Source organism: Micropterus salmoides, unplaced genomic scaffold, assembly GCF_014851395.1.
Source record: "Micropterus salmoides isolate LMB-PRFRI ecotype aquatic unplaced genomic scaffold, ASM1485139v1 Ms_hic_scaffold_10, whole genome shotgun sequence".
Taxonomy (NCBI): domain Eukaryota; kingdom Metazoa; phylum Chordata; class Actinopteri; order Centrarchiformes; family Centrarchidae; genus Micropterus; species Micropterus salmoides.
This window is the reverse complement of record NW_024040041.1, coordinates 20,598,247-20,620,133: the sequence shown is the minus strand read 5'-3', so window position 1 is coordinate 20,620,133 and position 21,887 is coordinate 20,598,247. Positions and strand designations below refer to the sequence as shown.

Below are 21,887 nucleotides of genomic sequence, written 5' to 3'. Positions count from 1 at the left end.
TCAATTATAAAAAATAAAAAAATATTAAATAGATCATCTGTGGAGCATTTGTGGAAAACTCTTCACATATTGTGATTTATTGCAGATGTTCTTTTCAAAGATAGCCTGATACCAATGCAGGTGTACAAAAACATTTATTTAAAAAATGTTTTATGACATGTTCAATGAAGACTTAACACAAACATTTAAGTTTTTCTGTCAATATGTATCAGACACAAAAAAACTCGTTTTATGATCAGTTAAAAAGTACTTACTTGTCACAATCAGCTTGGTGCCTTGTCCGAATACCACAGTGATTCAGTTTGTACACATGGCTGTACAAAAACCTCTTGACTCTCACTAATGATGGGAGAGGAACTGAAACATCCTGTTGAGACCAACTTTCACTGTCAGCGTCTCATTCCCTTCATCAGTCTGTTATGAGTTGTATTTTTTCCCCTGTAGGTTTCTGGGTTTTGCCATTGTTTTGTGTGTCCTTCTGTTTGCCTCTGTTTCTCTCGTTTAATTCATGTTTAGTGTTTACTTTTGGTACTTCTGTGTTATTTTGCCCTTGTTCTGCTCTGTGTTCTTTTTAATCCCAGCTTCAGTCTGTGTTCCTTGTTGGTGTTAGTTTAGTGGTGATATGTCTTATGGTGTCTGGAGTAGTTTGTTATTCTTGTTGTTCTGATCTGTTACTTCTTACTTTGATATGTTTAGTGTTCAGTACTTGTGTTATGTCTGCTCACCTCCAGTATCCCTCTGCATGTCAGTCTCTCTGTTTTCCCCTGCTCTCTCTCTGCCTGCCTGTGTCTCGTTAGTCTCATGTCTGTCACCTGTGTTACTCCCGCCCTGCTTGTTTGTCCCTGGTGTATATATGTTTGGTGTTTCTCTTCAGTCTTTGTCTGTGTTACCTGTCGTGTTTTGTTCAGTGTTTCACAGACTGCTTATATTCCAAAACACTGCTGGACTTCAGGACTGATTCTGAGTCTTCTACTGCATCCTGTTGTTTTCGTGGTGGAGATGTTAAAAGTCCAGATTTCATCAGTGAATTTAGAGTGATGATCAAAATGTTTTCTTGATAAGTGCAAAATTCAGCCAATTGACCAAACTTTGGTCAAGTTTTTGTGGAAGGGAATTTTTCAAACATGTGTGACTTCAAATGAATTGGCTGAGTATCTTTTCTTGTTGTTCCAGGTTTCTTGATTAAAATTTCTTGAATTTGGTCAGAGTTCATAAAACCTGTAATGAGTCTCTCATTGAGGTTTTTGTCAGTGTGAATCACTGTGATACAGCTGCAGCAGCAGAGTCGTCCCATGTCTGACCGGAATAGACAGCAGAGTCTCCTGCCTCTGACTGCTTAATGATGAACTGGTAATCTATGTTTGATGAGGCTTTAGAGTTGAATCAATCTGAGCAGAATCCTGATCCAAAGTCGAGTGAATCGTCCATATAAAGAAATCTCAGAACATACTGAAAACCTTCACCAGGAACCTGTTTATACCAACTAAATAATATCCATCATATCTCTCAATGTTGCAGTTGAGAACAACCTCTTGTCCTGTAGAAACTGTGTGGACAGCAGGCATCTGGGTCAGCACTATCACTGCATCAACTTCTGTCAACACAGAGAAATACATGAGTGAAAGGTTTCTGTGTGAAAACATGGGCTATAAAAGGAATGAGAAGAATCTCTTACATGTTAGAGCAGTGATGAGAGTGCAGAGGATCCCCAGCATGGTGTCAGTGTGTGGTGTAAACGTCCCTTACTGTCCAGCTGAGAGGTGAGCAGGGTTGGAGTGTGAGGAGAAGAGAGACTGAAGCTTATAAAGACACTGAGGAGAGGAGAAGAGGCGGAGTTTCAACACCCAACACGGTTTTCATTGTGAGTTTCCCATTATAAACATTTCCCAAATTGTTCTCATAAATTATGTTCACAAACAACATTGATCACATTGATTTTGGTCTGCTGATGTCATCTGAGTGTTGAATCTAGTTGTATTTGTTGCAGTTTTCTATAAAGGACTGATCAAACTTCAAATACTCCTTTTATGAGTTTAGAGTTTACTATTAAATTTGAAACCTCAGATTGTAAACAAATCCAGTAAACAGCTTAAAATTGCGAGCCAGACATGGTATAAATGCAAATATTTACTTCATGTTTCAGTTTTATACTTTTCTAAGTTTTCTACCAATAGAATAATCCTCTTAATCTAGTCTTATTTTGATTTCATCAGTGTTCAGCTGTGTGTGAGATCTGTAATATTTGTATAAGTGATATTTTTGTTGTCACTGTTGTCTGTTGGTGTCTTTTTCATAATTCACAATTAGTAACACAATAAGTTTTACAACTTAATTTTCTGTTAAACATGGTTTGTTATTATGTTAGCAAGAAACAAGCAGAGATGATCACATACTAAATCTAAATTCATCTGTTTTCACGTTCATGTTTTCTTCGAGTTGTATAAACAGTGTTCTACAATAAGCAGTGTGTAGAGTTGATGTAATGGTTTATCTCTTATCTCAGTTTTATCACGTTTCCATTAACTTGCTCTCACTTAAGTAGCATACAACATATTAATGAAGACTCCAGCGTTTTATTTATTGGAAACACTTCATGAATCACTAAAAAGATATGACTTGTTGACAGATGAATAGAGTTTTCATTTGGTTGGTTGTGTTTCAGCTGTACAAGACATAACTTTTAGTGTAGAAGGAGAAGGATAATTGCAACTAGATGAATATTTAAAGTGTCTAACAATCATCACTACATGTGCACGTGAGTATTTATATCAAGACATATCTGATTTAGATCAGCAAATGAGAATCTGCTGCAAACATTATACAGGTGCTGGTCATATAATTTGAATATCATCAAAAAGTTGATTTATTTCAGTAATTCCATTCAAAAAGTGAAACTTGGATATTATATTCATTCATTACACACACGCTGATATATTTCAAATGTTTATATCATTTAATTGTGATTATTAAAACTGACAACTAATGAAAATCCCAAATTCAATATCTCAGAAAATTAGAATATTAAGACCAATACAAAAAAAGATTTTTAGAAATATTGGCCAACTGAAAAGTATAAACATGAAAAGTATGAGCATGTACAGCACTCAATACTTAGTTGGGGCTCCTTTTGCCTGCATTACAGTGGCATGGAGTCGATCAGTCTGTGGCACTGCTCAGGTGTTATGAGAGCCCAGGTTGCTCTGATAGTGGCATTCAGCTCTTCTGCATTGTTGGGTCTGGCGTATCGCATCTTCCTCTTCACAATACCTCATAGATTTTCTATAGGGTTAAGGTCAGGCGGGTTTGCTGGCCAATTAAGAACAGGGATACCACGGTCCTTAAACCAGGTACTGGTAGCTTTGCCACTGTGTGCAGGTGCCAAGTCCTGTTGGAAAATGAAATCTGCATCTCCATAAAGTTGGTCAGCAGCAGGAAGCATGAAGTGCTCTAAAACACACACTTGTAAATGAGCAGGGAGGGAGGGAGACACAGCTGAAACACATCAGGGAATCAACCACAGGGACACCAGGTACAGAGACTACAAAATAAAACAGGAAGTGAAGTTCACGGAACACTCATGGACAGATCTACCAAAGTAAAACATGGAACGACTGCAAAATCAGGACATGGACAGGACCAAACAAAAACATGGAAATATAAGACTAAGGACTAGGATACAGACATAATGATAAAGCACAGAAGTACACAGATCAGGAAAACACTTAAACATGAACTAAAGCACAGGACTAACTAAACAAGACTACACAGAGAAACACAGAACCAAAAACGGACTTAAACAGGAAAGACATGAACACAAAACCACATTCCTAACATAGACACCCATGTCATTTTTTATCATACTGTGTCTCAAACTATACTGTGTCTCAAACAGTCTATGGTCTTAAATACTGACTAAACGTTATTTTAATTGTACTCTACCTGTTACTGTACTTAAACAGGCATAGCACTCGGGAGGAACTTAAAACCCTGTTGAAGCAAGCGTTGCCAAATAAATCGTGCAATCAAACTGAAGTATTTGGCCACTTTGTTTCTACATACAGGTGATTTAATGTTCCTCAAAAGCACATGCATGTACACCAGTATAAAGGATTTAGTGTTGTGAATCCTTGCGTAGCTCTGTAGTAGTTTTGCAGTGTTGAAATACAGATTTTTAGCTTTACACTGCCATGCTAGGCTAGCGGACCTGTTGCCAGTGAGTAACCTACACAGTTCAAAAGGAATGGCTGGCATCCCCGCCCTTTTCTGCTGAAACTGTCAGTTCTTTTAAATTAAGACTGAAGACTTTTATTTTTACCATTGCTTTTAATTAAATATATAAGATTTTTCTTTTTACCACTGCCTTTAACTAGTAGATTGATAACTTACACTGCACTGTAACTTTTACTGCCCTGTTTTCTTTTTCTTTGTTTTTAGCTTTTTACCATTGCTTTTAATTAAATATTTACACGGTGAGAAATGAGTAGGTAATTGAGTGAAAAGATAATGAGAGTGAGATTGAACAGAGTGAAGGAAGTGGTCTTAAATCTCGCGCCTGAGTGATTTCCAGGAACCTCTGTCCACCTGTAAATGCGCAGGTGGGTCCAGAGTATAACTGGATCAAAGTGGCCTGCGGACAGACATGTCCTGGTTTCTCTGTAGTGTCCGAGGGTTTCTGGAGTTTCAGTGGACCCAAAGATTGCTATGGACCCAAGTACAGACTAGCTAGAGAGAGTAGATTAAGTGTCTGTGTTTGTTCTCTTTTCAGAATGGTTGTAACTGTTATTTGCTCAACGCCTCAGCCTGTTTTTATTTTCCGTTTAACTCTTTTAACCCTGATTACATTACACTGTAACTGTTATTATTTTTTAATGTGTATTTTTTCAATTACAAATGTTGCTTTTCAATTTTTTTTACATTTCCCTGTTGCTTTTATGTTTTATGTAAGGCACTTTGAATTACCTTGTTGTTGAAATGTGCTATACAAATAAACTTGCCTTGCCTTGCCTTTGAGGTGGCCCCTCCCCCATGGGTCGTGGCTGGGCGGCGAGAGGCCCATCCTGGACCTGTCACTGTTCAACAGGGCGATTATGGTGAGACCTTTTCACATATTAACAATGAAACCGGTGATGCAGTGTGTGCGCCAGGGAAACTGGCTCTCCTCCATCGACCTGAAGGACACGTACTTTCAAGTGAGTGTCCATCATTCCCGGACACAGGAAGTTTCTGTGGTTTTCATGTTTTCATTCCAGGGCGACCAGTACCAATACAACCGCCTGACCTGCACACTTTTGCCAAGTATTTTGATACGGCCCTGGAGCCGCTCTGGCGGTCGGGCATCAGGGTCCTGTTTTATCTGGACAACCTGCTGCTGCTGGCGCCACCCCGGGACGAAGTGGTGGTGCAGACAGCCCAGCTAGTTACACACCTGTCTTACCTGGGCTTCACGGTGAACTGGAAGAAGAGTGCTCCTCTCCCCTCCCAGAGACTCACCTACCTTGGCGTGGTACTGGACTCCTCTCTCCGGAGAGCGCGGCTCTCTCAGGAGATTGTGGATGGTCTGGTGGAGCTGCTCCGCCGTGTTGTCTCTCGAGCGGCGGTGGCAGCTCTGTCGGTCATGGTCAATAGCGATAGCCTTAGAATGCGAAGCCTATACGAAATAGAACAGGTAGTATAGGTGCAGCCCTCTAAGTTGAAGGCCTCAATGGACCTTGGTTCTCAGTGCTGAAGAAAAGGCATTTGGGAGCCAAAGGCTGGGTCTCACCGTTGTATATATACGAGGTGCGGACGTAGGAAAGGCCCACGCTTTGGGTGGCCGTAGACTAAAATTCTCAGTGCCGCGCAGGCGCACGGAAGGGTTAAACCCAATAGCGATAGCCTTAGAGGGCTGCGGCTCTCTTTCGGAAGACAGTCGGATGCGCTCTCCCCGTGGCCCTGCGGTTGCTGAGGCGGCTACAGTCATGGGGATCGCAGCGTGATATCTCCGAGGGCGTTGGGACGGCTGAGGCCTTTTTCCGGTCCTCGTCTGCTGACTCCTCATCCTCTCTTCCCCGATCTGGAGCCCGTTCTCGGCTTCTCCCGTCCGAGGTATGAGTTTGGAGAGGCTTGCACAATCGTATTCTGAGGAGCTAGACGTGCTTAGCATCATGGAGGATGACTTCCGGAAGCCGGGCCGACGTCATCAGTCCGCGCCCAGCTATGAGAGGCGGGGCAGGAGCCGCGGGCCGGCAGTAACCTCAATGAGCTGTTCTGCAGCCCGAGCGCCACCCCCGCGTCGATCCTTGCCAGTCTTTCCTGATTTACACTATGAGTTGTGTAAATCATGGAACAGACCAAGAAAAAAAACAAAAAAACAAAAGAGCTGCTCTGCACGGCTGACTGCGTCCCCTCTGCTGGACTACAGCAGCGTGACAGAAACTAAGCAGCACGGCTTTGGAACGATGCCTTGGGTGGAGGAAGCGCTCGCGAGCTATCTTTCTCCCACCCTCGCTTCATTCCTTCAGACGCCGGCGCTCCCCACCAAGCCGTGTCGGACGACATCCGCTTTGGTGGGCAAGGCCTACATGGCAGCGGGTCGAGCTGGTGCAAGCCTGCACACTATGGCCACTTTGCAGGCGTACCAGGCCGATCTTCTCAAAGACTTTGACCTAGGGGGAGGTCACTCTGAGGAGGACCTGACTGAGCGCCGTAGAGCTACGGACTTAACACTCCGTGCTTCCACTGGTCGTGCGCTTCCTCCGTGGAGCCCGGAGGATGAGACCCGTGACTCGTTCCAGGGTTCCCACCTGGGACCTGGCAGTGGTTCTCGAAGCGCTGGCTGAGGCCGCCTTCGAACCCCTGGAGTCGGCTGAGGCCAAGCACCTGACCCTTAAGATGGCCTTTCTCCTCGCTATCACCTCTCTGAGGAGGGAGGGGGATCTCCAGGCACTTTCGGTTTCTCCCTTCTACACACACCATCAGTAACTGGATCATTCAGACTATCTCCCTGGCCTATCAGGTGCGCGGTTTGCCTTGCCTATGGCCGTAAGGGCGCACTCTACTCGAGGCATGGCGGCTTCTAGGGCCCTCCTTGCAAGGGCGTCACTCCAGGATTTGTGTGACGCGGCTGGCTGGGCCACCCCTCACACTTTTATCCGGTTTTACAGTCTGGACCTTCCTTCTGCACCCGGCACCCGTGCGCTCTCCTCCTAGTCGTGCCGTCAGGTTCTGCACACTCGGGGGAAGGCGGGGTTTTGGCGCGGCCTAAGTGGGTATCTCGTTCCCATAGTGTCATCACCGACGCAGTTCGAGTTCCCTCGAAGGGGAACGTCTCGGGTTACGTATGTAACCCTTGTTCTACTGTTCTAGTAACACCACTAGGATTGGAGTAGTTTCATTCATAGTTCAGCACTGCCACGCCCAGAGGCGTACCCATAGTGTTGTCACCGACGCAGTGTCTCATTCCCCTTCTCGGGGAACAAGGGTTACATACGTAACCCGAGATGTTTTCTATATTTATCATCTCATACACACGCAGATATTTTCCCTCCTTAGTGAAACATAATGTTTGAAACAAACACTTATCACATTACATAAACTCTTTAAAACTCTAAATGGGAAACATCTGGAATGTTTTTCTACGATGTGTTATTTATAGTATAACAAAACTACGGCAATTATGATCATGCAAACACAGCATGTCACGGTTTGGTGGTGAAGGCAGGGTTGAGCAGGTTGGAGGACCCAAATGCAGGACGCAAGGCATAGGAGGTACAGTTCAAGGGGTTTTAATAAACAAAGGCGAGCACACTTACAAAATGAGTGGCTGATGACAGAGTCCAAAAACAATCCAAAAGGGTGAAAACCAGAATCCAAAACTGAGCAGGGTAACAGGGAGACACGGTGAGTAAGTCTGGAGACACGAGCACAAACTGCAACACTGGGTGACAATAAACAATGACCCGACAAAGACAAGACAGAAACACCAGGTATATATACACAGGGACTAACGAGCAGGGCGGGAGCAACACAGGTGAAAGACATGAGACTAATGAGGCACAGGCAGGGAGAGAGAGCAGGGGAAAACAGAGACAGACATGCAGAGGGATCACTTGGGTAACAGACATGACAAGGGTTACCGAACACTAGACGAAAGACAAGACAGACCCCCAAAACCCAACAGACCAAAATAACGCTAACTAAACACAAAAGTGCAAAACACCGCATGGCAGACAGGCAGAGTGTGACACAGCAAGGATAGAATTCTTTTTTTTTTTTCCCCAAAATCAATCTTTTTGATTTTTGGAAAATAGGCCGTTCCTTAAATCACTCAAAATGCCACCATTAAATGGCATCACCTGCTAGTCTACATAAACTCCTAGGTAGTTTATCACTAGAGATGCTACCATAATGGGATTATGCACTTATCACTCCTGGCCTGTTGTTTTTTCTCTGTTTATGTATTTTTTAAAGTTCCATTTTAATTCTAAACTCCCCCGAATAGACCCGTTATCACCACCCCCAATGATTAACTATATTTATAGTTCTATAAACCCCAACTGGGCGAACTTTTTCCGGAATAGGTGTCTGACTCAACAGAACACCTGGCTAGCACGAAGGTTTTACGCCGAATTCTGAATAGGTGTCTGACCCGACAGAACACCTGGCTACCACGAACATCTCCAACACATGCGGTTTGACTCGGGCGTTGATCAGCTGGAACGTCCAATCCCATCTTTATCACCAAAATGTCAGGGAAAATAATTCCTAACCAAAGAATACGGAGTCAAATAGATGTGTTGAATCATTTCTTTATGTAACGTGGCCACGGAGAGAACGCAGTTACTCTCCCGAACTCAGCATTTCCTCTCCTTAAGTACAGAACAAGTACAAAGCAAACAACAGCCAACAAATGGTAGATGAAAGAAAACAAATGGCAGAGTATTATCATACACTCAAAAACTCTTCCTGAACTAAGAAAGGAAATGCAAATGTATGTGGCATCAGATGTTTCTCTGTCTCTTGATTGGTTTATGTTAAAACTCTCACCTACATGCCAGCAGACGTTTATTGTAAATCAGACAACCCTTTGTTTAGGAATAAAAACCCTGTGACCAATGCTAATTTCTCACAAGTTACCTAAAAGTCAAGAACTTATAATGTATTTCTCAAGTGCTACAAGTGCAATACTACAAACTCAACTCTAATATGTGCAATATATAACATGAAATAAGTATTTACAAGTATGTGTACACATGTATATACCTAATTATTATTATTTTTTAAATTAATTTTATTTTTTATAGATGACTCTGAGTGACGCACAAAGAATTCCAATGTACCTGTACTGCAACGTATCTGTGCAAATGGCAATAAACTTTATTCTATTATTCTATTCTACAGTATTGTCTCTTGTTACACGAATAGTTTGTATTCAATATTACATTATGAAATAAATAGTCAGTATGAAAACAACCCTTTGATAAGCTGCCTTGGGTACCTTGAAAGGTGCTATATAAATTTAAGTTATTATTAATATGGATGGGGCATTTTGATCTCAACTATACACTTGTTTACTATATACTAGGTTTTATAGCTGCATCTTTCATGGTTGTGATGCTATCATGGTGACAAAATCTGTCCAAAAACAAAATTAGTTTGTGTTGTAGTTTCTGCTACTTATTTCCTGCTTTCTTACAGTGCAGACGCTTTGCTGCTTGCTCTTGCCTCTGCTTGCATTCTTTTGCTTAAACTCTCTTTTTTTACCCTGCTAGAAATCAGCAGCTCTTGGAAACTTTTAAATCACTGGGACTGTCAAAGTAGGCTCTTGTCATACTTTAAACACTTTTATGATCTTAGTGCTACGTGAGTGCGGCCTATCAATAGCACTAGCCTGTACTGCAGTGACTGGAGTTATAGCCAATGCTAATTAGCAACAAGATGCCCCCCTTCTCCACGGACGACTTCTACAAACTTCTACAGAAAATTGCTGTGCTGGAAACCAAGATCTACAGGTTAGAAGTGAATGTGGAAGTGAATGGATTATGTGGGAATGACACCACTTTACCATGGACCCAAAACAGTGGACAAGAGCATGCTAACACAGGGCTAATTAGTACCAACAAGACTACCAAGAACCAGGAGGCCTGTGTACTGGATAATAAATCTGAAAGTGGGAGTCCTCCCTGGAACGCTCTTGGTGCAAAGCCCAAGAGTAAATCATTTCCTTGGGAAATGGGAGGACGAGTAACAGGCAGAACCCAGCGCCCTGAGATTTGTGATGCGACTGGCTGGCCTGCATTATCATCCAGGCAGAGCGCCTCTTCAACCCCTGTTCTTGGTAGGACACAGCTGTGGACAGCTGCAAAAGGGAGAGTTAGCAACAAACCTCCCCAACAACCAAGTGTGCAACAGCAGAACAGATTTTCACCACTATTGCAGGACCCTGGATCTCTGTCTGATGACCTGGATAACATCCCGTCCTCACACAGAAGGGTAATGACTGAGAGTAAATCAGAAAGTAAAAGGCTGCAGGGAAAGCTAACGACTGGGCCTCAAACTCTGATTGTGAGTGACTCTGCTGTAAACGATGTAAGAAGCATGTGCAGTAAGAACACCAAAATACTCTGCTTTCTGAAGGATACGGTGGCTGACTTGGCAGAAAGAATCCTGCATATCGTGGCTGAACATCCTACTGTGAAAAACATCATACTGCACATCGGGACCAATGATGTTGTAAAGCAACAGTCTGAAGTGTTGAAAGAGGACTTTAATAATCTGTTTAACACAGTGAGCTCTCTGAATGCTGAGTTGTTTATCAGTGGCCCTATACCGCCAATCGGAAGAGGAGCTGAGAGATTCAGCAGACCAGGATAAAATGGTTGAATAAACTCTAGCGATGGGTACTAAAACCTGGTATTAAATGGACCATGGGGACAAATTATCTTACTTGCTTCCTGCTTTCTTACAGTGCAGACACTTTGATGCTTGCTCTTACCTCTGCTTGTATTCTTTTGCTGAAACTCTCTTTTTTTTTCCTGAGCGGCGGCTCTTGGATACTTTTAAATCACTGGGACTGTCAGATAAAGTAGGCTATTGCCATACTTTAAACACTTTTATGATCTTAGTGCTATGCGAGTACGGCCTATCAATAGCACTAGCCTGTACTGCAGTGACTGGAGTTATAGCTAATGCTAATTAGCAACAAGATGCCCCCCTTCTCCATGGACGACTTCTACAAACTTCTACAGGAAATTGCAGTGCTGGAAACCAAGTTCCGCGTTGAAATGGAAATATGTCCTTCTGAAATAAAGAGTCCAATCCAGACGTCTTTTAAGGGTTTTATTCTTTGCAAAGGGTCAGACAAACATACAGAGTGCAAACAGTCTGCAGAGTGTACGACAAAGACTGTAAGGGTATTACGCAGCTATCCAAGGGAGGAAGGGAGTAGGGACCAGCTGTCCTGAGATGAAGGCCTATCAAGGACAGTCAGATAAGAAAACTCTCTAACGAGCATCTTGCCCATGGGAAACTTCACCTAGCTGTAACATCATAAAATAATCAAATAACCACACAGTGAAACACTGGTCTATGCTGATGAAGCATGCAGGGTGAAACAGTAAACACAGTAAAATATCAAATTTCCATCACAGTGTGTTGACTCATTTCCATTTCCGGTGCTTGTGTGTTGGTAGCGTGTTGTGCTGCTCTCGCTAAATACCAGTTAAATTTGTTAGATTTGTCATTATAGCCGTCCGCTAAAAACTTATTCTTACAGTAATTTTGCCTACGCACTCACACTTCTTTCCATCTTTTTAGTGACTGCTGTTCAATCATAGTTTTCAAAAGTTTTGGTAGCCAACGCTACAGTACATTAGTTTAGCCGTTAGCGACTTTAGCTTAGCAGCTAGCGATGGCTTCTCTTACTCCTCTGCCTCCTTTAGCGGTAATGGTACGTTTAATAAGTGTAGTTTATATGTAGACATGAAGGTGAGGCTCAGTGATTTAGAAGTCCGGCTCCGCACCTTGGTAGATCAGTCTTTAGCTACTGTAGCTAGCCAGTCCCCGGTAGTCAGTGCGGAACGGCCTGAGTTAGCCTCAGGAACTGCCGTCCCCCGGCATCTCCTGAGCAGCCAGGAAGGGGTGGCTGGGTGACTGGCCGAAGGAGGAATAGTCGTAAGCATTCAAATCCCACGGGTCATCACCAGCCTGTTCACATTTCTAACAGATTTTCTCCACTCAGCGACACACCCGCTGAGAAACCAACTCTTATCACTGGCAGCTCCATTTTGAGAAACGTGAAGTTAGCGAAGCCAGCAGCCATAATTAAGTGCATCCCTGGGGCCAGAACGGGCGACACTGAGTCTTATTTGAAACTGCTGCACACTTCTCTGCTCCTCCATTTCAGGAGTTACTTAGTGAAAATCGTGTCTATCCCCCGAGCATTGAAATTATTTAAATCAAAGGTAAACAGAAGGGGAGCTGTGCATAAAAACGTCATAAAAATTAAAACCACAAGAGCAATAGTGCAAATGAATAGGAGAGTTAAATATAGACTCTTAAACAAAAGATCTCTCTCTTCTAAAAGTGTACTAGTAAATTAACTAATATCAGATTATGATATTGATTTATTTTTTCTTACAGAAACGTGGCTGGGTGATGGAGAATATGTTAGCCTAAATTAATCCAACCGTCCCAGTCATATTAATACTCACATTCCTCGTGGCACAGGCCGAGGAGGTGGAGTTGCAGCTATCTTCGACTTTAGCCTACTAATCAGCTCTAAACCTAAACTAAATTATAACTCATTTGAAAGCCTTGTTCATACCCAAGTTGGAAATCACTGCAACCAGTGATTTTTGTTATAGTGTACTGAGCACCGGGTCCGTACTCTGAATTCTTATCTGAATTTGCAGAGTTTTTGTCAACTTTAGTCCTTAAAACGGACAAAGTTATTATTTTATCTGACCACTGTTTGATAACTTTTGAGTTTGTATTGCTGAACTACACGCCATTGGGCAAAGATTTTTAAACAAGATATCTGTCTAAAGCTAAATTTGAGGATGCGATTCCATCAGCTCTAAATTCATTATTAGATCACAAAGTAACGGAAGACTCCTATGCTAATTTCAGTCCCGCCCAAATCGATCATCTTGTTGATAGTGCTGCAGACTCGCTGCGAATGACAATTGACTCTGTAGCCCCTCTAAAAAAGAAAATACTTAAACAAAGACGGTTAGCTCCATGGTACTGAATACTGAAACTCACAAATGAAAGCAAATATCGCGGAAACTTGAGAGGAATTGGTGTTCAACCAAACTGGAAAATTCTCGTTTAATCTGGCAAGATGGTCTTAAAACTTATAGGAAGAGCAGCGTACTACTTGTAATTAATAGAAGAAAATAGGAACAACCCCAGGTTTCTTTTCAGCACTATAGCCAGGCTGACAGAGTCACAGCTCTATTGAGCCAAGTATTCCCATAGCTCTCAGTAGTTATGACTTCATGAGCTTCTTTAATGATAAAATTCTAACTATTAGAAACAAAATTCACCAAGACCTGCCCTCAACTGGCACCGACTTATCTCTAAACCCAGGAACCTTAAAAACAGCTGTAAAACCAGATATATGTTTAGACTGCTTTGCTTCCCTCAATCTTTACCAACTAACTTCAATAATTTCTTCATCTAAACCATCAACCTGCCTCTTAGACCCCATCCTGACTTGGCTGCTTAAAGAAGTTTTACCCCTAGTCAGCACCTCTATACTAGATATGATAAATCTATCTTTATCAACAGGCTATGTACCACAGTACTTTAAAGTAGCTGTAATTAAACCTCTTCTGAAAAAGGCCAAACTTGATCCAGATGTTTTAGCCAACTATAGACCTATATCTAACCTTCCATTTCTCTCTAAGGTCCTGGAGAAAGCAGTTGCTAAAAAGCTGTGTGACTTTCTACATAGCAATAGTTTATTTGAGGATTTTCAGTCAGGATTTAGAGTTCATCATAGCACAGAGACAGCACTGGTGAAAATTACTAATGACCTCCTAACTGCATCAGACAAAGGACTTGTATCTGTACTGGTTTTACTAGATCTTAGTGCTGCATTTGATACCATTGACCATCAGATCCTATTACAGAGACTGGAACATTTCATTGGCATTAAATGAACCACTCTAAGCTGGTTTAAGTCCTATTTATCAGATAGATTTCAGTTTGTACATGTTAACGATGAGTCCTCCATGCACGCCAAAGTTAGTCATGGAGTTCCACAAGGATCTGTCTTTGGACCAATCCTGTTCTCTTTATATACTATGTTATATACAATATTCTTTATAATAATAATAAGCTTTCATTGTTATGCAGATGATACTCAGTTATATATCTATCAATCAAGCCACATGAAACTAATCAGTTAGCTAAACTTCAAATGTGCCTTCAGGATGTTAAAACCTGGATGACCTGTAATGTTAAACTCAGGCCCAGGCAATGTTAAACTCAGGCCCAGGCACCTCCATGACACATTATCTAAAGATATAGTTTCCCTTGATGGCATCGCCCTGGCCTCCAGCACCACTGTGAGGAATCTTGGAGTTATCTTTGATCAGGACATGTCGTTTAAGTCTCACATTAAGCCTTTTTTCTCCTACGTAATATTGCAAAAATTAGGAATATCCTGTCTAAAAATGATGCAGAAAAACTAGTCCATGCATTTGTTACTTCTAGGCTGGATTACTGCAATTCCTTATTATCAGGCTGCTCAAAAAAGTCCATTAAGACTCTTCAGCTGATCCAGAATGCTGCAGCACATGCTCTGACAGGAACCAGGAAAAGAGATCATATTTCTCCTGTTTTAGCTTCTCTGCACTGGCTTCCAGTAAAATCCAGTATATAATTTAAAATCATTCTTCTTACTTACAAAGCTCTTAATGGTCAGGCACCATCCTATCTTAAAGAGCTTATAGTACGTTACTACCCCACCAGAGCACTGCACTCCCAGAATGCAGAGTTACTTGTGGTTCCTAGAGTCTCCGAGTAGAATGGGAGCCAGAGCGTTCAGCTATCAAGCTCCTCTCCTGTGGAACCAGGTTCCAGTTTGGGTTCAGGAGACAGACACCATCTCCACATTTAAGACTAGGTTTAAGTTTTCCTCTTTGATAAAGCTTATAGTTAGGGCTGGCTCAGGTGAGTCCTGAACCATTCCTTAGTTATGCTGCTATAGGCCTAGACTGCCGGGGGACTTCCCAGGATGCACTGAGCTCCTCTCTCCTCTATTTTCTCTCCCGTAGTCTTGTGCTTTCTCGTCCCTCTCCTCTCTCCTCCTCCTATCACTTCCTGCAAGTGTTTCTGGCTCTGGAGCTGTGGAGTCTGGATCTGTGGTTGCAAGTCACCTGCGGCCCCCGTGTTGCTGCTGGACACCCTCTGCTACAATTATTACTAGTCCTATTGTTATTATAATCATTAACATTACGATTATTATCATAAACATTACTATATATCTGTACCATTTTTCATTTAGTCTATAGCAACATCACCTTTACTGTCTGTATCTCTGTGTGGATATTGTGTAGGCTGCCTCCCTCCCCTCTCTCTCTCCTTCCATCCCTCTCTCTCTCTCTCTCTCTCTCTCTCTCGCTCTCTCTCTTTCTCTCACTCTCCTTCACCCCCAACCGGTCGAGGCAGATGGCCGCCCACCCTGAGCCATGGTTCTGCTCGCGGTTTCTGCCTGTTAAAAGGAAGTGCCTCTGCCTCTGTCGCCTAGTGCTTGCTCTTGGTGGGAATTGTTGGGTTTCTGTAAATAACATCACAGAGTACGGTCGAGACCTGCTCTTTTATGGAAAGCACTGTGAGATAACTGTTGTTGTGATTTGGCACTGTATAAATAAAATTGAATTGAATTTATTTTGATTTGTTTTCACAGTAAGTTACTTGTCAATTGTTGCCAGTTATTTACTGTGACTTGTTTTCACAGTAAGTTGCTTATCAATTGCTGCCAGTTATTTATTGTGATTTGTTTTCACAGTAAGTTGCTTGTCAGTTGCTGCCAGTTATTTATTGTGATCTTTGTTTTGACAGTAAGTTACTTGTCAGTTGCTGACAGTTATTTATTGTGATCTTTGTTGTCACGATAAGTTACTTGTCAATTGCTGCCAGTTGTTTATTGTGATCTTTGTTTTCACAGTAAGTTACTTGTCAATTGCTGCCAGTTGTTTATTGTGACTTGTTTTCACAGTAAGTTACTTGTCAGTTGCTGCCAGTTATTTATTGTGATCTTTGTTTTCACAGTAAGTTGGTTGTCAATTGCTACCAGTTATTTATTGTGATCTTTCTTTTCACAGCAAGTTACTTCTCAGTTGCATCCAGTTATTTATTGTGATCTTTGTTTTTAGAGTAAGTTACTTGTCAATTGCTGCCAGTTATTTATTGTGATCTTTGTTTTGACAGTAAGTTACTTGTCAATTGCTGCCAGTTGTTTATTGTGATCTTTGTTTTGACAGTAAGTTACTTGTCAATTGCTGCCAGTTGTTTATTGTGACTTGTTTTCACAGTAAGTTACTTCTCAATTGCATCCAGTTATTTATTGTGATCTTTGTTTTCACAGTAAGTTACTTGTCAATTGCTGCCAGTTGCTTATTGTGATCTTTGTTTTGACAGTAAGTTACTTGTCAATTGCTGCCAGTTGTTTATTGTGACTTGTTTTCACAGTAAGTTACTTCTCAATTGCATCCAGTTATTTATTGTGATCTTTGTTTTCACAATAAGTTGCTTTTCAGTTGTTGCCAGTTATTTATTGTGATCTTTGTTTTCACATTAAATTACTTGTCAATTGCTGCCAGTTGTTTATTGTGACTTGTTTTGACAGTAAGTTACTTGTCAATTGCATCCAGTTGTTTATTGTGATCTTTGTTTTCACAGCAAGTTACTTGTCAGTTGCATCCAGTTATTTATTGTGATCTTTGTTTTCACAGTAAGTTATATGTCAGTTGCTGCCAGTTGTTTATTGTGATCTTTGTTTTGACAGTAAGTTACTTGTCAATTGCATCCAGTTGTTTATTGTGATCTTTGTTTTCACAGCAAGTTACTTGTCAGTTGCATCCAGTTATTTATTGTGATCTTTGTTTTCACAGTAAGTTATATGTCAGTTGCTGCCAGTTGTTTATTGTGATCTTTGTTTTCACAGCAAGTTACTTGTCAATTGCATCCAGTTATTTATTGTGATCTTTCTTTTCACAGTAAGTTACTTGTCAATTGCATCCAGTTATTTATTGTGATCTTTGTTTTCAGAGTAAGTTACTTGTCAATTGCTGCCAGTTATTTATTGTGATCTTTCTTTTCACAGTAAGTTACTTGTCAATTGCATCCAGTTATTTATTGTGATCTTTGTTTTTAGAGTAAGTTACTTGTCAATTGCTGCCAGTTATTTATTGTGATCTTTGTTTTGACAGTAAGTTGGTTGTCAATTGCTGCCAGTTATTTATTGTGATCTTTGTTTTGACAGTAAGTTACTTGTCAATTGCTGCCAGTTGCTTATTGTGATCTTTGTTTTGACAGTAAGTTACTTGTCAATTGCTGCCAGTTGTTTATTGTGACTTGTTTTCACAGTAAGTTACTTCTCAATTGCATCCAGTTATTTATTGTGATCTTTGTTTTCACAATAAGTTGCTTTTCAGTTGTTGCCAGTTATTTATTGTGATCTTTGTTTTCACATTAAATTACTTGTCAATTGCTGCCAGTTGTTTATTGTGACTTGTTTTGACAGTAAGTTACTTGTCAATTGCATCCAGTTGTTTATTGTGATCTTTGTTTTCACAGCAAGTTATATGTCAGTTGCTGCCAGTTGTTTATTGTGGTCTTTGTTTTCACAGCAAGTTACTTCTCAATTGCATCCAGTTATTTATTGTGATCTTTGTTTTCACAGTAAGTTACTTGTCAGTTGCTGCCAGTTGTTTATTGTGATCTTTGATTTCACAGTAAGTTACTTGTCAATTGTTGCTAGTTATTTATTGTGATTTGTTTTTACAATAAGTTGCTTATCAGTTTCTGCCAGTTATTTACTGTGAATTTCACAGTTGGTTTCTTACAGTGTAAACAAATGTTTGAAATCCGGACAAAAAAATATGTAGGCCTATAGAAAACATGTGACACGATGCAGAGGTGCTGCTGAACAGTTAAGGGAGAAAAAAATGATTCGCTGGAGGCAGGTGCAGCAAAGTGTCTCAATATTAGGCAACAAACTTTTCTTTTGTACTGCTGTTACTTACATGAAGACAGTAGTGAGGATGCCTGCCTATTATTTTGCTACATTTTCCATTCATACCTTCATAACTTAACCAGTCTGTAATCTGCATTAGGCTTCATTAATCGAAGTGAGCTGTTATCCAGTCTCTGTGCGCAGTTACGCAGATCAGCCCTAGTGTCGGGTGCTTGTCACAGTCACAGAGCTGGGCAGATGTAAACATTTAGAAAATCAGGCAAAGGTCTTTGCAGTTCAAGGCTTTATTGTTCTACTAATACAACTGAAATCTAGTGAGCGCACACCATGGCACTGGTGACCTGCTGGAAAGCAACCTGCATAATTTTTTCAGAAGTTGGCAAATAAATACTTTAACTTTCCATTAACATCGCATTTAAGCATTTTTAGTCTCTGCAGAGCAAATGACTACACACTGTAACATCTATGTGTACATCAATGTAACATCAGATGATCACTGGATTGATTCTGATATATTAACAGTATTATTGAAAAGAGCATCGCTTTCTTTTGATCAATATTAGCCTGTTTCTTTCACATTGGTTCCTGTTTGTTTTATAGCAATGTCGACGGTGAGTCCATAAACTGAATGTCGCTGGTAAAAACAATCTTTGCTTTGACTCAGCAGCTACCAGCTGTTATTTATTCAGCAAATAATCATTTCTGAGATGCACAGAGAGAGAGAAAATATGAGTGGATAAAATAGTCCTGTTGGATTTTAGGCATGACGCACAGCTTCCTCTATATGTAGGCTTACCCTGCTTCAACAACGAGCTGCTCCTGTGTTACTGCCACAAAAATTGTTTGCGTTGTGGACATTATGTAAGCTGGTAATGATACAGACTGGCTACCAACCACTAACTTCGACTTGCCTCTGGGGGGTTTTAGCCAATTAGCTACCTCCATGCTAGCAACGCAGAGTCGCATATTAGCTTGGTAGCTATAGGTGCATGGTTTCAGAAATCAGGAACCTCAGCTACTTCAAAACAGCTGTTCAGAAATCAATGAGTGACGTCATAGACACTGTCGTTGTTATACAGTCAATCATCATAATACATGCAGTAATGTGCGCAGCATATTGACACAAAGGTATCAGTCATCGGCTCAGACTTGACTTAGTGGGCGGGCCAAAACACATTGATTGACAGGTTGGGCTCCCAAAGGAAAGGCAATGACAATGAGTCTCATAAGGGAAAAGCAAAAGCAAATTTGTATATTTATTATTTAATTCATTTATTCTTTCATTCTTATTTTCTTGTTTTATTAATTCATTAATTCTTGCATATCTTTCCACATTTATTTATTTATTATTTTATTCATTCATTATTTCTTTTTTATATTTCCACATGTATTTATTTATTCTTTTATTAATTTATTGATTGTTCTGGCACTTTAGATGCTCCCAAGATGTGAATTTGCAGAGGAGAAACCAGAGTCATAGTTTGGAGAGCTTTGAAGACAAACTGAAATTCTCCAGGAATCTGTTTAAACCAGCGAGCTCCAACATCAGTAACAGTCTCCAGGTTCCAGTCCATGGTGGCTGTCCTTTCTCCTTTCCTCAGATTATGTAAATAAACCCCTAATAATAACATTAAGTGCAAAACATTTTTTTTTCTGGTTTCAAGACTTCATTAAAGCTATTAAAATGGTATGTTCTGTGGTGAACTTCTGAAACATGTCATCAGTTCAGAATCATGATTACCAGCAATTTTCATGAAAATTTGAAAATTCATGAAGTACCAAGATATAAAAATGTTGCTGAGTCTGTTTTATGAGCGGTTAAAAAGGCCCTGAGTCTCCAGCATTAGTGTTAAGTTAAAAGAGAGTGTAAACACAAATGTTTATTGCTGCATTTTATTATCCCTAAAGATTATCTGTAAACTATCCACTGACATAGGCAGCACAGTGAATTTAAATTTTTAGAAGGTTATATTTTATAACCTTGATTTTGTGGGTTTAGTTAATATCGATTTACCAAACCCAGATGATGTGTTTTTGGACTCATCTTTGTTTATATGTGTTTAATGTTCTCGACTCAAGGTCCTCTCTGGTCCTACTGATTGATATGAATATTTGCCCGATATATTTGTACCCAAGGTCAAGAATGAATCTCTATGATTAACTTTGTCTGTTACATATTGGTGTTTTGTCACTGTGCTTTCCAGTCCAAATGAGAATAACAAAACAAAAAGCAAACAACATCTAATATGTAATTTAATTACTTATACTGTTCAGTGGTGGAAAAAATATTTATATGAAATTGGTATTTCAAAAAAAGATTGAGGAAACTGGCTTGTACTAATTTTAATGTCTCCAGTGGGCTAGTAGGAGAGCATTAGTTGATGTGTGAAAGACTCAAAAAGCAGAAGTATTTGTGAGGAGGTTTTTGTCACAGAGTAAATCACTGTGATACTTCCTCCTTAGCAGAGCTGTCCCATGTTTGACAGTAATAGACTGCTGAGTCTCCCTCTTCCACGTTGTTGATGATCAAACGATAATCTGATTGAGACTGATGAGTAGATGTGAACTTGGGAGATGAGAAACCAGAGCCATAGGTTGGAGAGCTTGAGCTGTGATAAAACCTCAGTACATACTGAGGAACTCCTCCAGGAATCTGTTTATACCAGCGAGCTCCACTGTTAGTAACAGTCCCCAGGTTACAGTCCATGGTGGCTGTCTCTCCTTTCCTCAGCGTCACAACAGGAGGCTTCTGTGTCACCACCGTCACACCACTCACACCTGGAAACAACAAGATGACATGGAGTCAAGAGAAACACACAGACTGATGAATCCAACATGAGGTCAAAGCTGCAGTAAGTCAGCCTCCTTACATGTTAGAGCAGTGATGAGAGTGCAGAGGGTCCCCAGCATGGTGTCAGTGTGTGCTGAGAATGGCCTTGTAACTTGGAAAGTGAGCTTACTGCTGACAGATTAGAGGGTTTGGAGGATGAGGAGAGGAGGTGCTGGAGGAGCAATTTAATACAACACTGAAACTGAGAGTGACTGACAGGAGGAGGAGCTTTGCTCACATCTGCATGATTTGTCACATTTCTTGTGTATTTTCTTTCTCATTAATTGTCAATGTAGGCCATGTCTCTCCCGAACCCAACATATTACAACATCGAGAATTTGTTTCTTTCCTAAAAAATGATTCATAAATGTGAAATGAGATAGTATTTGAATGGGTATATTTGGGGGGGGTTTTGTTGGAATTACACATATATTATTTTCACAAGAAACATCTATACTGCAGGATATATTCTTTGGCTCTGCACACATGAGCATAATTCACACACATTAGAGATAAACTGGGTACCCAAGGGTTTGGAAGATGAAGAGAGGAGGTGCTGGAGGAGCAATTTAATACAACACTGAAACTGAGAGTGACTGACAGGAGGAGGAGCTTTGCTTACGTCTGCAAAGGGAAAAGTCTTTTCTTTATTATTGTCAAAGTAGATGAAAACCTTTTATTAGTACAGTGGAACAATATCTGGTTTATTGCATTTGTTTCTAAATTATAACCTCCAGTGTAAAACAGCAGGTTTTCATTTCATCAACCCATTGTGATACCATTGTGTCGTACAGTGTTGTTAAAATGGCTTAATTTTTTTTTTATTTTGGTTGTGGCTGAGAGGAACAAGTTTTGTTTTCCAAAATTCAT

At 40.7% G+C, this 21,887-nt stretch overlaps 1 protein-coding gene across 3 annotated transcripts in view; it reads right to left on the bottom strand.

Annotated features, from left to right (window-relative positions):
• Nucleotides 1–21,887, bottom strand: part of LOC119890508 (immunoglobulin lambda-1 light chain-like) — a 32,333-nt gene that overhangs the window by 1,030 nt on the left and 9,416 nt on the right. For 2 of the 3 annotated variants that reach the window (XM_038701822.1, XM_038701831.1), the window contains exon 3: nt 255–288. In XM_038701822.1, the coding sequence (XP_038557750.1) occupies nt 255–288 (34 nt within the window). Of the gene's footprint in view, nt 1–254; nt 289–20,639; nt 20,966–21,057; nt 21,203–21,887 lie in introns of those variants that run through there. The other variant, XM_038701814.1, reaches the window with a different exon arrangement.